Genomic DNA, 17,350 nt, shown 5'->3' with positions numbered 1-17,350 from the left:
CGATCCCACTCCAGAATACAGACCTCGGTGTAACGCTCATTCCTTCGATGATAAACGTGAATCTGACCATCACCCCTGGTGAGACAAAACCGCGACTCGTCAGTGAAGAGCACTTTTTGCCAGTCCTGTCTGGTCCAGCGACAGTGGTTTTATGCCCATAGGCAACGTTGTTGCCGGTGGTGTCTAGTGAGGACCTGCCTTACAACAGGCCTACAAGCCCTCAGTCCAGCCTCTCCCAGCCTATTGCGGACAGTCTGACCACTGATGGAGGGATTGTGTGTTCCTGGTGTAACTCGGACAGTTGTTGCCATCCTGTACCTGTCCCACAGGTGTGATGTTCGGATGTACCAATCCTGTGCAGGTGTTGTTACATGTGATCTGCCACTGCGAGGATGATCAGCTGTTCGTCCTGTCTCCCTGTAGCGCTGTCTTAGACGTCTCACAGTACGGACATTGCAATTTATTGCCCTGGCCACATCTGCAGTCCTCATACCTCCTTGCAACATGCCTAAGGCACGTTCACACAGATGAGCAGGGACCCTGGGCATCTTTCTTTTGGTGTTTTTCAGAGTCAGTAGAAAGGCCTCTTTAGTGTCCTAAGTTTTCATAACTGTGACCTTAATTGCCTACCGTCTGTAAGCTGTTAGGGTCTTAATGACCGTTCCACAGGTGCATGTTCATGAATTGTTTATGGTTCATTGAACAAGCATTGGAAACAGTGTTTAAACCCTTTACAATGAAGATCTGTGAAGTTATTTGGATTTTTACTAATTGTCTTTGAAAGACAGGGTCCTGAAAAAGGGCCGTTTCTTTTTTTGAGTTTACATACATCAATAATAACAATATTGTAATATTATGGCATTGTACTGCTTAACTCTATTCCGTTATTACTCCATTGCACTTTACAATGCTATACAACTGTGGTTTATTTTCTGTGAATTGTTTTTCTGTGTCCTTACTCACAGGAGAGAAATATTTTGTTTTCTCCAAACAAGACAAAAACTTTGACAACAAAGTAAAAAATTGCGCTTGTGTAGCCTACAACTTAGTGTGCAAGCTTTGACATCCCTGTCAGCACGTAGATTTACAAACACAATCACACTTTGGTTAGTTGCTGGTTATTTCTCTCTTGTTTTTCACTGCACTAACATCTGATTTGCGTTTTTCGCTGTCATCGCTTCATGTATGAAATCACTTTTTGAAAGAGCTCCTGCTGTGATATCTAACGAAACTAATCAGGTCTTTCATTTTGCGGTGTGGTTCACCATCACTCAACTTCATCTTCTCCAGAACTGTTCAATTATCCGACCACAAATGCATGACAGCAGATGTTGAGAGAGTTTGTGGCAGCAACAATAAGTTAGGTCTTTGCTTACCGCTACTTTTGTTTTGGTACCACTAATTACAAGCCTGTAAGCCCCATATGATTTCCAGACACAGTTATATTAGTAGGAATGCTGTACTCTGTTATGATTGAGCAAATTAGGTGTGTTTTTCTCGCTCTCTCCCTCCCCTCTCATTCTCATTCTGTCATTCTCTCTCTCTCTCTCTCTCTCTCCCTCAATCTCAAAAAATAACACCCTCCTTGTGATGTGCTTATGAGTCAGAGTTCCCAAAAGCACAGCGGAGGATACGGACCAGTAGATACAGCTCACTGCAGTAGAGGAGACGAGCAGATGCGGTAAGGCTTACTTATTTGTGGATAAAGTATTCCTGGTGGTGACATTGTGAAGCTGGTTAGTAGTTGATCTGTTCCTTAGCGAGCAAAAACATTTGACTATAGATTGGCTGAAGATATGATTGGATGTGGAGAGACAGGTATACAACATAAAGAAACCCTATGTATGTCATATACTTTCCCCAAATGTGTAGAGTAAATCCAGGTGAATGTTTTTCATCCACCAATTTGTATGTGTTCATCAGAAATGACTTCGATTTTTTTATGAATAGATTTTTGTACAAAAAGCTATGTACCCATTGTTTCAGCTGGAATGGAATGTTTGTATCCTGTCTATTTGTACTGTGATATGTTTTTGTCTCACCTAGCTATCTTAAGATGAATGCACTTACTGTAAATCGCTCTGGATAAAAGCCTCTGTTAAATCAGTGTTTCCCAACCCTGGTCCTCGAGTACACCAAACAGTACACAGTTTTGTTGTAGCCCCTGACAAACCCACCTCATTCAACTCATTGAGGGCTTGATGATTAATTGGCAAGTTGAATCAGGTGTGCTTGTCCAGAGTTCCAGAGTGCTTGAGGACCTGGGTTGGGAAACATGGTGCTAAATGACAAAAATGTAAAATGTAAATGTTTTACATGCAGACCTCATACTACTGTATTGATAAAATCGTATATTTTATATATATCGATATCACAAATGTATCATTTGCTAATTCCTTTGTTGAAAATGTAGTTATTTGTTACATTTGACTGTGTAAAAACCTAGCAGTACAACTCATTTCTCTGAGAGTGGGGTGGATATATAGCATTTAGCAGAGAAACATGATTATTTGTCCCTCTGAAATGAAACCACCAAGTGATAGATTTTAAACAAAAACAGCCTCCTGCTACGATTAGATAGCGGAAAAAACACACCAATCTGTTAAAAGCTAACATTTCTGAAAATGTATATATCGCGTTTTGGTGAGAAACACTTTATTTTTAGTTTCTGTTATTATTGGTCCATCACTGGTGAGAATGTCTGGGAGGGGCATAACACACACATACCCTACTGGATGATACACATATTACACCTGTTACCTATAACATTACATTTCATTTGTGGTTCTTTTAACTCCTCTATGGTACCTATGCTCCTGATGCACTTAAGATAGCCATGAGACACAGGAGTTTAATCCCACCTTTCTGCCTGTATGAGTAAGAAGTTAGAACACATTCACACATTTTACAGCCCCCAATGATTTTGTAACCTCATGAGGTAAAAAACGCAACGGAAAGAGCTGGGATGGATTGAGCAAATGGAATTTCGATAGCGTTTCCACCTGGACCCGTGGAATGTGTGTGTGTGTGTGTGTGTGTGTGTGTGTGTGTGTGTGTGTGTGTGTGTGTGTGTGTGTGTGTGTGTGTGTGTGTGTGTGTGTGTGTGTGTGTGTGTGTGTGTGTGTGTGTGTGTGTGTGTGTGTGTGTATTCGTTCATCTTCCTCTGACTGTGCACTGGACTGGGTCAGAGTGAGATCCCATAGAGATCACACAGGGTTTAAAGAAAGAAGAGGAAAAAGCAAAGTGATTGTGAAGTGACTGTGGCCCAAACTTTGTCTCTGGTCTCCATATAATCACTCTCTGCCTGTTGTAAATTCTTGCTTTTTATGCCTTGCATTTTATTTGACTGTATCTGTTTTACTGTAAAATCCATTGAGATGTTAAAATGTAAATGCACTTTCAATGAAAGGTGCATTTAAAATAAATAAGTGCACTATTGAGACCAGCTAACTTGGTGAAGCATCCCAGTTATCAGAAAGGATCTGACATGAAAAGACTAGTAGATTCATGCTCTACTCTGCATCTCAAAACCACATTTTGTTTCGACACCCACCCTTGGGTGTGACAAACCGTTGTCCCCACACACAATGACTCAGGGAAATAGAGGTGTTAACATTCCTTCTTTTTCCTTTCCATTTCAATGTATACTGAACAAAAATATAAACACAACAAGTATTGTTCCTATGTGTCATGACCTGAAATTAAAGATCCCAGAAATGTTCTATATGTACAAAAATCTTATTTCTCTAAATTGTTGGGCACAAATTTGTTTACATCCCCGTTAGTGAGCATTTCTCCTTTGCCAAATGAATCCATCCACCTGAAAGGTGTAGCATATCAAGAAGCTGATTAAACAGCATGGTCATTACACAGGTGCACCTAGTGCTGGGGACAATAAAAGGCCACTCTAAAATCTGCAGTTTTGTCACAAAACACAATGCCACAGATGTCGCAAGTTTAAAAATGTATTTTTTACCCCCAATTTCGTGGTATCCAATTGTTTAGTAGCTACTATCTTGTCTCATCGCTACAACTCCCCTACGGGCTCGGGAGAGACGAAGGTTGAAAGTCATGCGTCCTCCGACACACAACCCAACCAAGCCGCACTGCTTCTTAACACAGCGCGCATCCAACCCGGAAGCCAGCTGCACCAATGTGTCGGAGGAAACACCGTGCACCTGGCAACCTTGGTTAGCGCGCACTGTGCCCGGCCCGCCACAGGAGTCGCTGGTGCGCGATGAGACAAGGATATCCCTACCGGCCAACCCCTCCCTAACCTGGACGACGCTAGGCCAATTGAGCGTCGCCCCACAGCTGTGCAGTACAGCACCATTAACCACTACGCCACCCGGGAAGCCCTCGATGTAGCAAGTTTTGAGGGAGTGTGCACTTGGCATGCTGACTGCAGGAATGTGCACCAGAGCTGTTGCCAGATAACTAAATGTTAATTTCTCTACCGCCTCAAATGTTGTTTTAGAAAATTTGGTAGTACATCAAACCGGCCTCAGGACCTCCATATTTGGCTTCTTCACCTACAAAATCATCTGAGACCAGTCACCCGGACAGCTTATAAAACTGTTGGTAGGCACAACCAAATAATTTTTGCACAAACTGTGCAAGCTCATCTGCATGCTCGTCATCCTCACCAGGGTCTTGACCTTCCTGGAGTTCGGTGTCATAACCAATGTCAGTGGGCAAATGCTCACCTTCGATGGCCACTGGCACACTGGAGAAGTGTGGTCTTCACTGATGAATCTCGGTTTCAACTGTAAATTGGGCTCCCGAGTGGTGCAGCGGTCTAAGGCACTGCATCTCAGTGTTAGAGGCATCACTACAGGTCCTGGTTCGATTCCATGCTGTATCACAACAGGCCATGATTTGGAATCCCATAGGGCGGCGCACAATTGGTCCAGCGTTGTCCGGGTTAGGGTTTGGCTGGAGTAGGCCGTCATTGTAAATAAGAATTTGTTCTTAACTGACTTGCCTAGTTAAAAAAATGTAAATACCGGGAAGATGTCGTGTGGGCGAGAGGTTTGCCGTTGTGAACAGAGTGCCCCATGGTGGAGGTGGGGTTATGGTATGGACAGGCATAAACTACAGACAACAAACAGAATTGCAATTTATGGTTGGAAATTTGAATTCACAGAGATACCGTGGCGAGATCCTGAGGCCCATTGTCGTGCCATTCGTCCGCCGCCATCACCTCATATATCAGCAAGATAATGCACGGCCCCATGTTGAAAGGATCTGTACACAGTTGCTGGAAGCTGAAAATGTCCCTCTTCCTCCAAGGCCTTTATACTCACCAGACATGTCACCCATTGAGCATGTTTGGGATTCTCTGGATCGACGTGTACGACAGCGCGTTCCAGTTCCCGCCAATATCCAGCAACTTCGCACAGCCATTGAAGAGGAGTGGGACAGCATTCCACAGGCCAAAATCAGGCTGATCAACTCTATGCGAAGGAGATGTGTTGCGCTGCATGAGGCAAATGGTGGTCACACCAAATACGGACTGGTTTTCTGATCCACGCCCCAACTTTTAGGTATCTGTAACCAAAAGGTATCTGTAACCAAAAGATGAATACCTGTATTCCCAGTAAATGAGCTGTAACTTACTAAAATCTTTGAAATTGTTGCATGTTGCGTTTATATTTTTGTTCAATGTAATTTAATTTGAACTGAATTTGCTGCACAGACCGGGTTGAACAAGGTGAATTCCATTAAAACCCTCTGTACTACTGACTTCCAGTGCTCCATCATAATCTTCCTGCTTTGTCCTACAGATACAGATATTCCTCCAGTATGGATCTGACAGAAGAGGATGACTATGATTACCACAACAACCTCACCCTGAACTACAGCTACGAGGACTACCACACCGTGTGTGAGAAGGCTGACGTGCGCTCCTTCGCTGGCCTCTTCCTCCCTGTGGTGTACGCAGCCTGTGTGGTGGTGGGGCTAGCCGGGAACTCCCTGGTGCTAGCTGTGTACGCCTACCACAAATGTCTGAGAAGAAGCATGACGGAAGCCTTCCTAGCCCACTTGGCCGTAGCCGACCTCCTCCTCCTCCTCACCCTGCCCTTCTGGGCTGCAGACGCGGCGCTGGGCTGGGAGCTGGGCCTGCCTCTCTGTAAGCTGGTCTCGGCTTGCTACGCCATCAACTTCACCTGCTGCATGCTGCTGCTAGCCTGTGTTAGCATGGACCGCTACCTAGCATCTGTTAGAGCGGAGGGCAGGAACCAGGGAAGGCTGGGCAGGGTCTTCACCCGGGCGCACTGTGGGAAGGTCTGCCTAGGGGTGTGGGCTGTGGCTTTTCTCCTGGGTCTTCCCGATCTTCTGTTCGCCACAGTAAGGGAGACTTCCAGGAGGAGGGTCTGCATGGCCATCTACCCGCCCAGTCTGGCCCGGGAGGTCAAGGCCTGCCTGGAGGTGGTTGAGGTCCTACTGGGTTTCCTGATTCCTCTCCTGGTTATGATGTGGTGCTACGCCGGCGTGGGGCGTGTGCTGAGGCGGCTGCCCGAGGAGAGCAGGAGTAGGAGGCGGAGAGCTATCCGGGTGTTGCTGGTCGTGGTGGGGTTGTTCGTGGTCACCCAGTTGCCCTATAACGCGGTGAAGATGTGGCGGGCGATGGACTCGGTCTACACACTGGTGACCCACTGTGGTGTGAGTAAGGCCCTGGACCGGGCGGCACAGGTCACTGAGAGCCTGGCTCTGACCCACTGCTGTCTCAACCCACTACTCTATGTCTTCCTAGGGTCCTCCTTCAGACAATATGCGCTGAAAACAGCCAAGGCGTTTGGAGAAAGGACGAAGAGGAGAAGGGGGGAGCAGAGAGAGGACGAAGGAACGGAGATGTCCTTCAACTCTCACAACACTGCCTCTCAGGAGACCAGCACCTTCTCCATATGAAAGAGAAGAGAGGGGGGGGGGGGAGGAGAGAGAGAGAGAGAGAGAGAGAGAGAGAGAGAGAGAGAGAGAGAGAGAGAGAGAGAGAGAGAGAGAGAGAGAGAGAATATTTTTGGCTAACACCTTTGTATCACATGAGATTCTAGCACTTTTATAGAATGAGGACTTCCTCAACCCACCAAATACCCGCCTCCCCTCAAGAAAGCCAGTATGGAAAGATCTACCCAATGATGACTTCAACAGACATCTGACCTGGACACAATGGGAGTTACCGGACCTGACAAATAATCACCTCATCCCCACCCCCACGCAACATCCCCCTGGTTTCAACCTCCCCGGGAAGGAGGGATTCACCCTCAATAGGTTCAGGACTGGCCACGGCCCATACCTCGCCAACCTCCACCAATGGGGCATGAAAGAAAGCCCACTATATGCCTGTGGGGTGGCGCAAACCCTGCACCACATTCTTGAAGTCTGTCCAATCTACAAACTCAGCGGAGGCCTCCTCACCCTTAAGACAGCGGGACTGGAAGCAATCACTTGGCTAAAAGATCTGATTCATAATCTTGCTTCAGTGTATTAAGAAGCTATCAGTGCTGTATAACCAGATGCTTTAGTATCATTAATACTATATATCTGCTGCTATGGAATTATTGAGCCCAACCAGGGGAAGGGTAAGGGCTAGCCTGGTCCCAGATCTGTTTGTAAATGTGCTGTCGTGCCAGCTCCTATGGTCATTGTCAAGGGGAAGTGACAAAACAGCACAAACAGATGGGTTTAGGCTAAGGAGACGCATTCCAGTTATCAGAAAGGGTCTAGCATTAAAAAAAAACGAGTAGATTCATGCTCTACCCTGCATCTTGAAACCACATTTTTGTTTTGACACCAGCCCTTGTCCTCAGACATGTGGTTGACAATGACCTCGGGGATAGGGAAGTGTTTACATTCCTGTCTTTTTCTCTCAAAACAACGATAAGTTCCAGATGTTAATTAAAGCGAAATGATAGGGTTGCACAGAACGCAAACACACACACCCTCTCGATTGGCCTAGCATGGTGGGGAGTTCACACTTGTCAGTGGGGCCAGGGTACATTGTAATCGTGTGAGATAAGAAAATGTCCATTTGAAGTTGTAAGTTACTCGTACTAATAGCAGTCCTCTGGGATGGGCGGTGCCGCTAATTACAATCTCATTAACTCATTCCTCAAAATGTCAGCCACAATTTACCAAAAACAGGTCAATCTTCTCCACTCTCTAAAAAAACAGCTGCATTATGTGGGGTGGGTCAGCCTGACCTCAGAGCCATACAAGACATATCATATGTATTTTTGACCACCTCCAGAACGTGATAACTACAAATGATCTAGTTACTTTAGACAGAAACGAAACTAGGGAGGTTGGTGAGGGAGGATGGGTGGGTGTAATCTGCGACCGTCTAGCAATCCAAAAGGTTGCATGTTCTTGAGTCGCGTCAGTGATAACTGTAGCATCTTAGCTAACCCTTCCCCTAACCTTTATTCTAAATGTGACCCATTTCACCTAACCTGCTACAGAAATATAACATTTACATAAGTATTCACACCCATGAGTCAATACTTTGTAGAAGTGATTACGGCTGTGAGTCTTTCTGGGTAAGTCTCTAAGAGCTTTCTTTGCACACCTGAATTGTGCAACAATTGCTCATTATTCTTTTCCAAAATTCTTCAAGCTCTGTCAGATTTGTTGTTGATCATTGAACGACAACTATTTTCAGGTCTGACATATATTTTCAAAGTAGATTTAAATCAAAACTGTAACTCAGCCACTCAGGAACATTCACGGTCTTCTTGGTAAGCAACTCCAGTGTATATTTGGCCTTGTGATTTAGGTTATTGTCCTGCTGAAAGGTGAATTAATCTCCTAGTGTCTGGTGGAAAGTAGACTGAACCAGGATTTTGCCTGTGCTTAGCTCCATTCCGTTTATTTTTTATCCTGTGGCGACATAGGCGGATGAAATGAACTGATGAAATGAACTGAGACGCAGCCCACGCAAAAAAACATATCTCTATCTTAAACTGACAGATTTTGATGGGGATTTTATTATGTTTCTTAGATTGACGCACCGGTGCCAGAACAAATGTACTCTATTGGGGTGTTATTTTCTAAAGTACTATTCTTGGGATCAGAGGAATCTCTAAAGATGTCAGCCCTGGGAACAATGTCAATCCCTCAGTCTCAAAACTAAAGACACTAAAGACCAGCATCACCCGAAGACCCAGAGACATTGTTCGTAATACTCAGTTTGTAACATGTTTCATTTGCCTTAAGAGTGTGGTAGGAAAAATCTATTATTTCACCTGCTAAAGACCAGTGAGCCTTTCAAAAAACCTGAGGCATCTGCTCTGTATATTACACATTTTTACATGATCAGTCGATGCTCTTAGCCAAAACCCTCTGTTGTGGACAAAATGTTGAGTAACATCCCCACTCTTTCCACCCTAAAGAAATCTGTTAGGTACATTTATTATTCAGCTCCTTGTCTGCTACCACCTCAGAAATTCGCCCCATTGCGAGTGAGCAGCAAGATTGAGACTGGCTTTTAAACACTTGTTAGTTGTTAAAGGTCCAGAACAGTTATTCGGATTCACGTGTAAAATAGCCTTTTGAGTGACTAAAATATCCCCTATACTTGGCATAGAAATGCTCAAAATTTGAGAAAAACTACTCTTTCTACCAGAAATGTTGAAAATACAGGCTGAGTGGGCAGGGATCTTACTTACTGAAATTCCTATGTCAAGAAACTTGGATGCAGTGAGCAGTGTTGCAGTAAAATCATCTCATGCTAATTTGGTGATACACAAAGCAACTCAAACATTGCAATTGCATCAATTGTCTCTTGTGATGAGGTTCACAGCAGCAGCAGCGACAGATGTGTTGACATGACAACTGTGTCAGAGTTTTGAAAGACTCCTCCTCCTTTTTTATTCCATGCAGGCTGAAGACCTAGCTAGCCAGTAACTAGTCTAAACTTTTAATTGTATTTGCTGACACCCTATCTGGTACCATCGGAGATTGTTGTTGAAATGCCTTGTTTTTACACTTTTTTTCTGTACAATGTCAACAAATAAACACCATTCTTACTCAGAAAGTGTATAGTAAGCAAGGACAGCTGAATGATGTCATACTAGTCTATGGACCAGATAGTAATTAATTTACTCAAAATGTATACTTAAGTTGGTGTTTATTATTACCATCAGTAAAATGTTTATGGTAAGGTAACATTCCGGTTATTGACAGGTAATCAAATATACAACCTACTGCATAAGAACTCATTTCAACAGTACATGACCATTAGCCCACAGCAATTGAATGTGTTTAATATAAAACTTTGGTCCAACAAAATGTGCAAATATACAAAATATAACAAAAACACAAAACAATATTCCTTTGATTAGGACAAGAAACTAGAAATATACAAAAGCGCTTCACACAAGGCACCATTCTGGTCTATAAAAATTCAGACCAATTGTCATACGGCAGGTCAAATTATCATAAGGCAGTTGAACAGCTCCAAGTCCTGCAAAAATAACTACAACCAAGAATAATTTTCTTTCATTGAAGTAAAAAAAAAAAAAAACTATATTATACATCTATTCAAATATAACTAGTTAAGGGAAATAACATATTTAAGCCTAAAATATTAGCAGTCACATTAATTTACAAAGCAAAACAGTAACATCCATACAGTTAGGCCTCGAGTTAAATAAGACTAAGTAAGATCGAGTTCAGAAAGACGCTTCACATTGCATGGTGGAGATGAGGAAGACATCGAGTCAGTGAGAATCAATACTACCTGACGTAATTACAGACAATCACACTGGATCAACAAGCATCTCCACGACCGGAAACGTCAATAACTGTGTCCATGTCAGCAACGAACACCATCACATGACTATTTGAGGTGTTAAATATCAAAAGGATCTACAGAAAAATAAAAACCCTGGTGTCAACGCAACGCGATTCAGTTGTGGAAAATACTTTGGTCGTCCAAACAAAGACGATGCAGAGATGCATCTAAATAAGTGCATTGGATAGCCAACAACAACCCCACATCATGGCTGCATCCACTCAGGCACTTCGCTAACTGTAATATTCCTCTAGAATGTAGCAGAGGTTTTCCTTCACCTGACTCAAGTATGGCTGTATTATTGTCTGGACTCTCGATGTATTCCCCTCACACATGAATGAGAAACTTCCCTCAGGACCCCCATTTGAGCACTGTGACTCCTGGTATAAACAAAGGGCGACCAATTACGGTCATACAGCGGATAAAATCCTCATCATCCTCTGGCAGATAGGTTCAGCTGCTACATTCTTCATAATTCACATTTGGACAGATAGTAATGGCTGGTAGAGCCATAGCTAGAGATGACTGATGGCTGGGAATAAGAGGTCATAATAGGTCGCTAATATCTAGGGACTCAGAAAATGTCAGTGTTTAGGGTTGATGCCAAAGGGATATTATTAGGAGTACAACCATTGGCAGAATAGGCAGTGCACTAATAACTCAATGTAGGCTTAAATTAGGAAATGTAAACATGACAGAAGAACCTCTGCTACGCTAGGGAAAAGTAAAGAAACACCCGCTGTTTGTACGAACATGATGCCCTCTCGTCCCTCAGTAATTGAGGATCTGGACGTCGAACAGATCACAGACTCCCTCATTGTCATCCAGGTTGAAGTTGTAGTCCACCCCTGCATTGGGAGACAGTCGCAGCAGAGGGAACACTGTAACAAAATAGAGAGAGGAGAAAACTCAAATCTCACACTGTTAAACTTGTATATCTTGATGGTCTTTGGAGAGAGAATATTGAGAGCAGCTAGATAGGATCTTTAGACTCTCAGCCCTAATGTTTACCATCAGAAGACATCAGCTCATCTATTAGGTCAGCCACACCTAAAGAACACAGAAAACATTTCTGTAAGTACGCCACACAGGGAGTAAAGCCATGTTAATACAAGCCCTCATCCAAATCAGTTGGCCACCCTCCCAGTTCCAGACCTCCCTCAGCTGCTCTCCTGAGGGAGAGACCTCCCCTCTCACCCCGCTCCAACACATTCTCTCCCCCTTCAGCTAGTCTCCTGTGTTGGTTAGTTTCAGCTGCTGCACACTTCCCCCTCTCAACCCCCTTCACTCACCCTCTCTCTCTTCCTTCATGTGGTCTCCTGTGTTGGTTAATTTCAGAAGGCTGCCCACGTCCAGCATGGACTGGAGCTCCTGGCCCAAGTGTCCTCCCAGAACCCCTTGCTGCTGGACACCTGTTGGCATGCCGACCAACTGCTGCATTGCTAGACCAGTAGTCGCCTGAGGGTGGCATTCTACAGGAGGGGAAGGGGGACAAAACAGTAGCATGGCATTAGTCTGGAGCATGACGGGATTTGATGCTGCAAGAACTTCCCATTGCTCTTACTCCCTCATCTATACAGTTGTTGATTTCAGATATGACAATAACAATCTTTTTTTTTAAGTCACTAAAATCCTTAGCCTGTAGCAATCTGAAGGGAATCTAAGATATCACCACCAGTAATTGGTAGGATATCTTCACAACTGATGTGAGCCCTGAGTGAATGGCCTAGTAGTCCTCCTTACCCATGTGTATGTCTGGTGGGGTGGAGGAGGGTGTAAGATCCTCATCGTGCCTCCGCAGTGGCGCCATCTTGTGTTCAGAGATGTGGTGTGTCACAGGGCTGGGGAAATGGGCTGAGTCAGAGGGCAGGGGGAACCTCTGCAGGTCCGCAGGGGTGGTGGGTGGGGTAGGCATAGAAGACAGGTCCTCTGGGGGAGGTACAGAGAACACAACGGGTCTGGAGGAACCAGACTCTTTGTTGATGAGCATCACCTGGATCGGCGCAGACGTGCTCCTTAGATTCACCTGGTACCTCTTCTGGCCTCTCTGACCCTAGGAGACCATGGGGACAGTTTGTAGACCAAATAGCCTTCATAAAATGGTGTCGACCCAAAACAAACTGTTCTGGTTCGGATAGTTTCTTTCCACATCATCCTTTCCAGTACAGTTCAACCAACTCTGGTGTATGCGTAAACAGTCCAGCCCAGTATGGCTTAGCTTGGTTCGACTAAGCTCAGTAGTGTGAAATAAGTATAAAGCGCTCAACTTTGTTCCAATATCCACCCTAGCATACCACATGACATACCGTTTCAGGCACCGGTACCTCCAGCTGTGTTCCTGAGGGAGCGACCACCGCCAGGAGTGTCTCTCCGCTGAACGCATCACAGATGTCCTCGTGGGTCACATACATATACGTGGGCGGTGTTAAGGAAAGAAATGGGGAGAGAGACTGAAGTGGAGCAGGAAAGACTGACGTGATAATCAGTGTAAACTGGAAAAACTAGACCAAGAGCATTAAACAACAAAGAGCCTAAAACTGAACTGACATGCTAATTACACTCGTGTATGTAATCCCATCCTTACATTTAACGGATTTCCTCCGTTGAGTTCATCGTTAAAAGTAGGGGGGCCTTTCAGGGACATAATCACTGTCGGCATAGATGAGGTAGAACACAGGTGTAAGAGAAACAGACAAGACCCATCTCATATTTCACCTTGTCTAATCAAAAATTCAGCCCAGTCTTAAGACTGAATCGTTCTTCTCAAATTCTCACAAACGTCCCACCAATAAATGCATGATTCACGCTAAACTTCGAGCTACACGAGTTTCTCGAGTGACTTGCGGTCAGTAACACATGCAACCTAATGGGGCAGTGCCCCACCACCCCCACAGTGCGAGGGAGTTCATGTTGAAGGATATCTGCTGGCGATGGGGTCATCGTTCATGTGTTTGATGCTCTGCTCCAGCCAGGCCTTCTGGCTGTCAAGCTCCTTCTCCTGCTCCTCCAGCTCACACAGCTGAGCTGTCAGCACCTCCACCTGCTCCAGCACCTCTGCTGTCTGGCAGCCCAGGTTCTCCCCTCTTGGACAGGATGAGAGAAGGGGTTTGAATGGAAGAATGTGTGTGTAGGGCATTAGGATGTGCAGTGATTTTTCACATTCCTTTCCCTTATGTCTTGCATGGAAATTAACACCATCCAGAGTGACTGACTTCAATCACCCTGACCCTGCAGACAACAGGCAGCCGCCCAACTCACCTCCACTGAATTATGTTCTTGGTTTTCTTCTCGATGAGGCCCACTCCCTCCAGCACGTTGGTGATGTCATAGATCCTCCTCTTCTGTCTCACGGCCAAGCTGTCTGCAGCCTGTCAATGGACACAACAGACGTGTTTAAAAACTAGACAATACTGACAGACACCTGAAGAGACCATTACTGAGAAAACTAATCTTGAGGAAAACTGTACAGTCACAATACATTGGGGATGAAAACCCATGCGAAGACATGGAAATGATCAAGCTGCTTTCTATTGTGTAGAATTAAACTACCGAGTACTGTGTATATACACCTACCCCCCAGGCTCAGAATTGGCACAAACCAACCAAAACTTGGCACATGAAGACAAAGTAGACTTCATACAATGGAAGGAGAGAGGGAGCCTGCCTGCCTACTGAGTAAACAGCCTGCTGTGGCGCGCAAGTAGAGGGGGAAATGGCCAAACTCCTTATCAGCGAAAGAGTTGAAAACAGCCAGTTCAAATAGCCAGGTTGTCCAGGTGGGTAGTAAGTTAGGTGGAAGTAGTCTACTCTGCATTAATCAATCAATCATTATAATCACTGTAAAAGGAAGGAAACCTTGTCAGGAAACAGACACTGATGGGGGTGGGGTTAGTAGGGATGGCCAGGTGGCCCAGTTGTGATCATCTTGGTCACATTAACAGTTTAAGTAACTTGTTGCATAACATGCATGTCCAGAAAACAATATTTCATAGCTATGGAGCCAACAAGCTAGCTGCCTTGCTAGGTATCTGCCTTTAAGTGGGGAGATATAAAGTAAGGCATTTGATAGAAATGAAAACTGGCAGAATGAAAGTGTGCCAGCACCTAACTAGCTAGCTAGCAAACTTGGTTGAAGACAAAAATGTGACAACTTTCTTCACTGTGAAATGACCTTGAGACGTTATAACACATTGACAATCTGATATTTGGTCAGAAGAATGACTGGTGAATCAAGACCTTGCTTTGGCTTTGTTCAATTTCACACCAATTTCTCTGGCTGGATGATGGGGGAAAAACACCGACATAACATCGCATAAATAGTGAAAAATATGAGGAGAAGCAAGCTTCGACAACTGACCACTTTCAGGTCAAGTACGCCGTCCTTCGCCTCTTGGAGTAAAGTCACGAACTTGATTGTGAGGAGCCCCAAACTTTTCTCATGTCGACTCGATGCGGCTCCGCTGTTCGGCAGGCTCGAGCGCACAGACTCAGCCATTGTCTCGAGGTCCTGGGTGAGAAATGTTTCTGTGAGCTAGCTAGGTTGTTGAACTCACTTCTTGGGTGGTGAGGTGATGGTTGAGAGAAACGGGAATTTTCTCCATTCAGTTTATTTACCTCAGTCAGGACGACGGCAAATACTGTTTGAGGTTTTTAAAACGAACGGAAGTGACGTTAGATTACAATTGCCATGGCAACTTCCCTTACCCCATGCAGAGATATTAGCAAAAACAGTCCGGTATGAAGATAGGCAGAAACTGCTTCGATAATAGAAATCCCCGATCACACTTGTAGATGATGTCATAGCGACGTTGGCTAACTAAGCTCATGCGCAAACACCTCTCTCTCTCAAAAGTTTTAGAACATCCACTCATTCAAGGGTTTTTACTTTACTACTACTTTACTATTTTCTACATTGTAGAATAGTGAAGACATCAAAACTATGAAATAACACACATGGAATCATCTAGTAATCAAAAGTGTTAAATAGACACACTTTGAAGACAGCTTGACAGCTTTTCACAATCTTGGCATTCTCTCAACCAGCTTCACCTGGAATGCCTTGAAGGAGTTCCCACATATGCTGAGCACTTGTTGGCTGCTTTTCCTTTACTCTGTGGTCCGACTTTTCCCAAACCATCTCAATTTGGCTGAGGTCTGGGGATTGTGGAGGCCAGGACATCTGATGAAATTTGATTACTCTCCTTGGTCAAATAGCCCTTACACAGCCTGGAGGTGTGTTGGGTCATTGTCCTGTTGAAAACAAATGATAGTCCCACTGGGATGGCGTGTTGCTGCAGAATGCGGTAGTAGCCATGCTAGTTAAGTGTGCCTTGAATAAAATAAAATCACAGAGTGTGTCAACACCTCCTCCTCCATGCTTCACGGTGGGAACCACACATGCAGAGATTATCCGTTCACCTACTCTGCGTCTCACAAAGATACGGTTGGAACCAAAAATCTCAAAAGGACAGATTTCCACTGGTCTAATGTCGATTGCTTGTGTTTCTTTGCCCAAGCAAGTCTCTTCTTCTTATTGGTCCTTTAGTAGTGGTTTCTTTGCAGCAATTCAACCATGAAGGTCTGATTCACACAGTCTCCTCTGAACAGTTGATGTTGAGATGTGTCTGTTACTTGAACTCAGTGTGCATTTATTGGGCTGCAATCTGAGGTGCAGTTAACTCTAATGAACTTATCCTCCACAGCAGAGGTAACTCTTTGTCTTCCTTTCCTGTGGTGGTGAAATTTTCTGGATTGACAGACCTTCATTTCTTTAAATAATGATGGACTGTCATTTCTCTTTGCTTTTTGAGCTGCTCTTGCCATAATATGGACTTGATATTTTACCAAATAGGACTATCTTCTGTACACCACCCCTACCTTGTCACAACACAACTGATTGCCTCAAACGCATTAAGGAAAGAAATTCCACAAATGTACTTTTAACAAGGCACACCTGTTAATTGAAATGCATTCCAGGTGACTACCTCATGAAGCTGGTTGAAAGAAATCCAAGAGTGTGCAAAGCTGTCATCAAGGCAAAGAGTGGCTACTTTGAAGAATCTTAAATATAAAATATATTTGGATTTGTTTAACACTTTTTTGGGTACTACATGATTCCATATGTTATTTCATAGTTTTGATGTCTTCACTATTATTCTACAATATAGAAAATAGTAAATAAATAAAAACCTTTGAATGAGTAGGTGTGTCAACTTTTGACTGGTACTGTACATGTCAGTACATACACACAAGTAGGTCACATGGGGGAGAGGCTTTGTGCCATGAGGTGTTGATTTATTTGTTTTTTGAAACCAGGTTTGCCGTTCACTTGAACTTTTAAAGATGGAAAGGAGTTCCATGCATTCATAGCTCTGTAAAATATTCAGTTTCCTTACATTTGTCCTGGACCTGGGGACTTTGAAAAGACCCCTGGTGGCATGTCTGGTGGGGTAAGTGTGTGTGTCAATGTTGTGTGTAAGTTGACTATGCAAACAATTTAGAATTCCCATAAATATTTCTTATAAAAACAATTATTGACGCAGTCACATGGAAAAT

At 44.2% G+C, this 17,350-nt stretch overlaps 3 protein-coding genes across 3 annotated transcripts in view; 1 reads left to right on the top strand and 2 right to left on the bottom strand.

Annotated features, from left to right (window-relative positions):
• Positions 1-1,568: 1,568 nt before the first annotated feature.
• On the top strand, positions 1,569-10,036 carry ackr4a (atypical chemokine receptor 4a). Its single transcript, XM_020467618.2, has 2 exons — positions 1,569-1,681; positions 5,787-10,036. The coding sequence occupies exons 1-2, from the start codon at positions 1,599-1,601 to the stop codon at positions 6,910-6,912; spliced, it is 1,209 nt and encodes a 402-aa protein (XP_020323207.2). The 5' UTR covers positions 1,569-1,598; the 3' UTR covers positions 6,913-10,036.
• e2f5 (E2F transcription factor 5) lies at positions 7,849-15,565 on the bottom strand. Its single transcript, XM_020466968.2, has 8 exons — positions 15,153-15,565; positions 14,054-14,163; positions 13,717-13,878; positions 13,102-13,210; positions 12,539-12,848; positions 12,088-12,267; positions 11,807-11,845; positions 7,849-11,676 (listed from the first exon to the last, which is right to left on the bottom strand). The coding sequence occupies exons 1-8, from the start codon at positions 15,288-15,290 to the stop codon at positions 11,567-11,569; spliced, it is 1,158 nt and encodes a 385-aa protein (XP_020322557.1). The 5' UTR covers positions 15,291-15,565; the 3' UTR covers positions 7,849-11,566.
• Positions 14,058-17,350, bottom strand: part of lrrcc1 (leucine rich repeat and coiled-coil centrosomal protein 1) — a 40,409-nt gene continuing 37,116 nt past the window's right edge. The window contains exon 21 of the transcript XR_004206359.1: positions 14,058-14,163. The gene's annotated coding sequence lies outside the window, so the exon portion shown is untranslated. The remainder of the gene's footprint in view (positions 14,164-17,350) is intronic.

This window comes from Oncorhynchus kisutch, linkage group LG30, assembly GCF_002021735.2.
Source record: "Oncorhynchus kisutch isolate 150728-3 linkage group LG30, Okis_V2, whole genome shotgun sequence".
NCBI classification, from domain to species: Eukaryota; Metazoa; Chordata; class Actinopteri; order Salmoniformes; family Salmonidae; genus Oncorhynchus; species Oncorhynchus kisutch.
The sequence above is the reverse complement of the archived record's forward strand: the minus strand, read 5'-3'. Positions and strand labels throughout refer to the sequence as shown.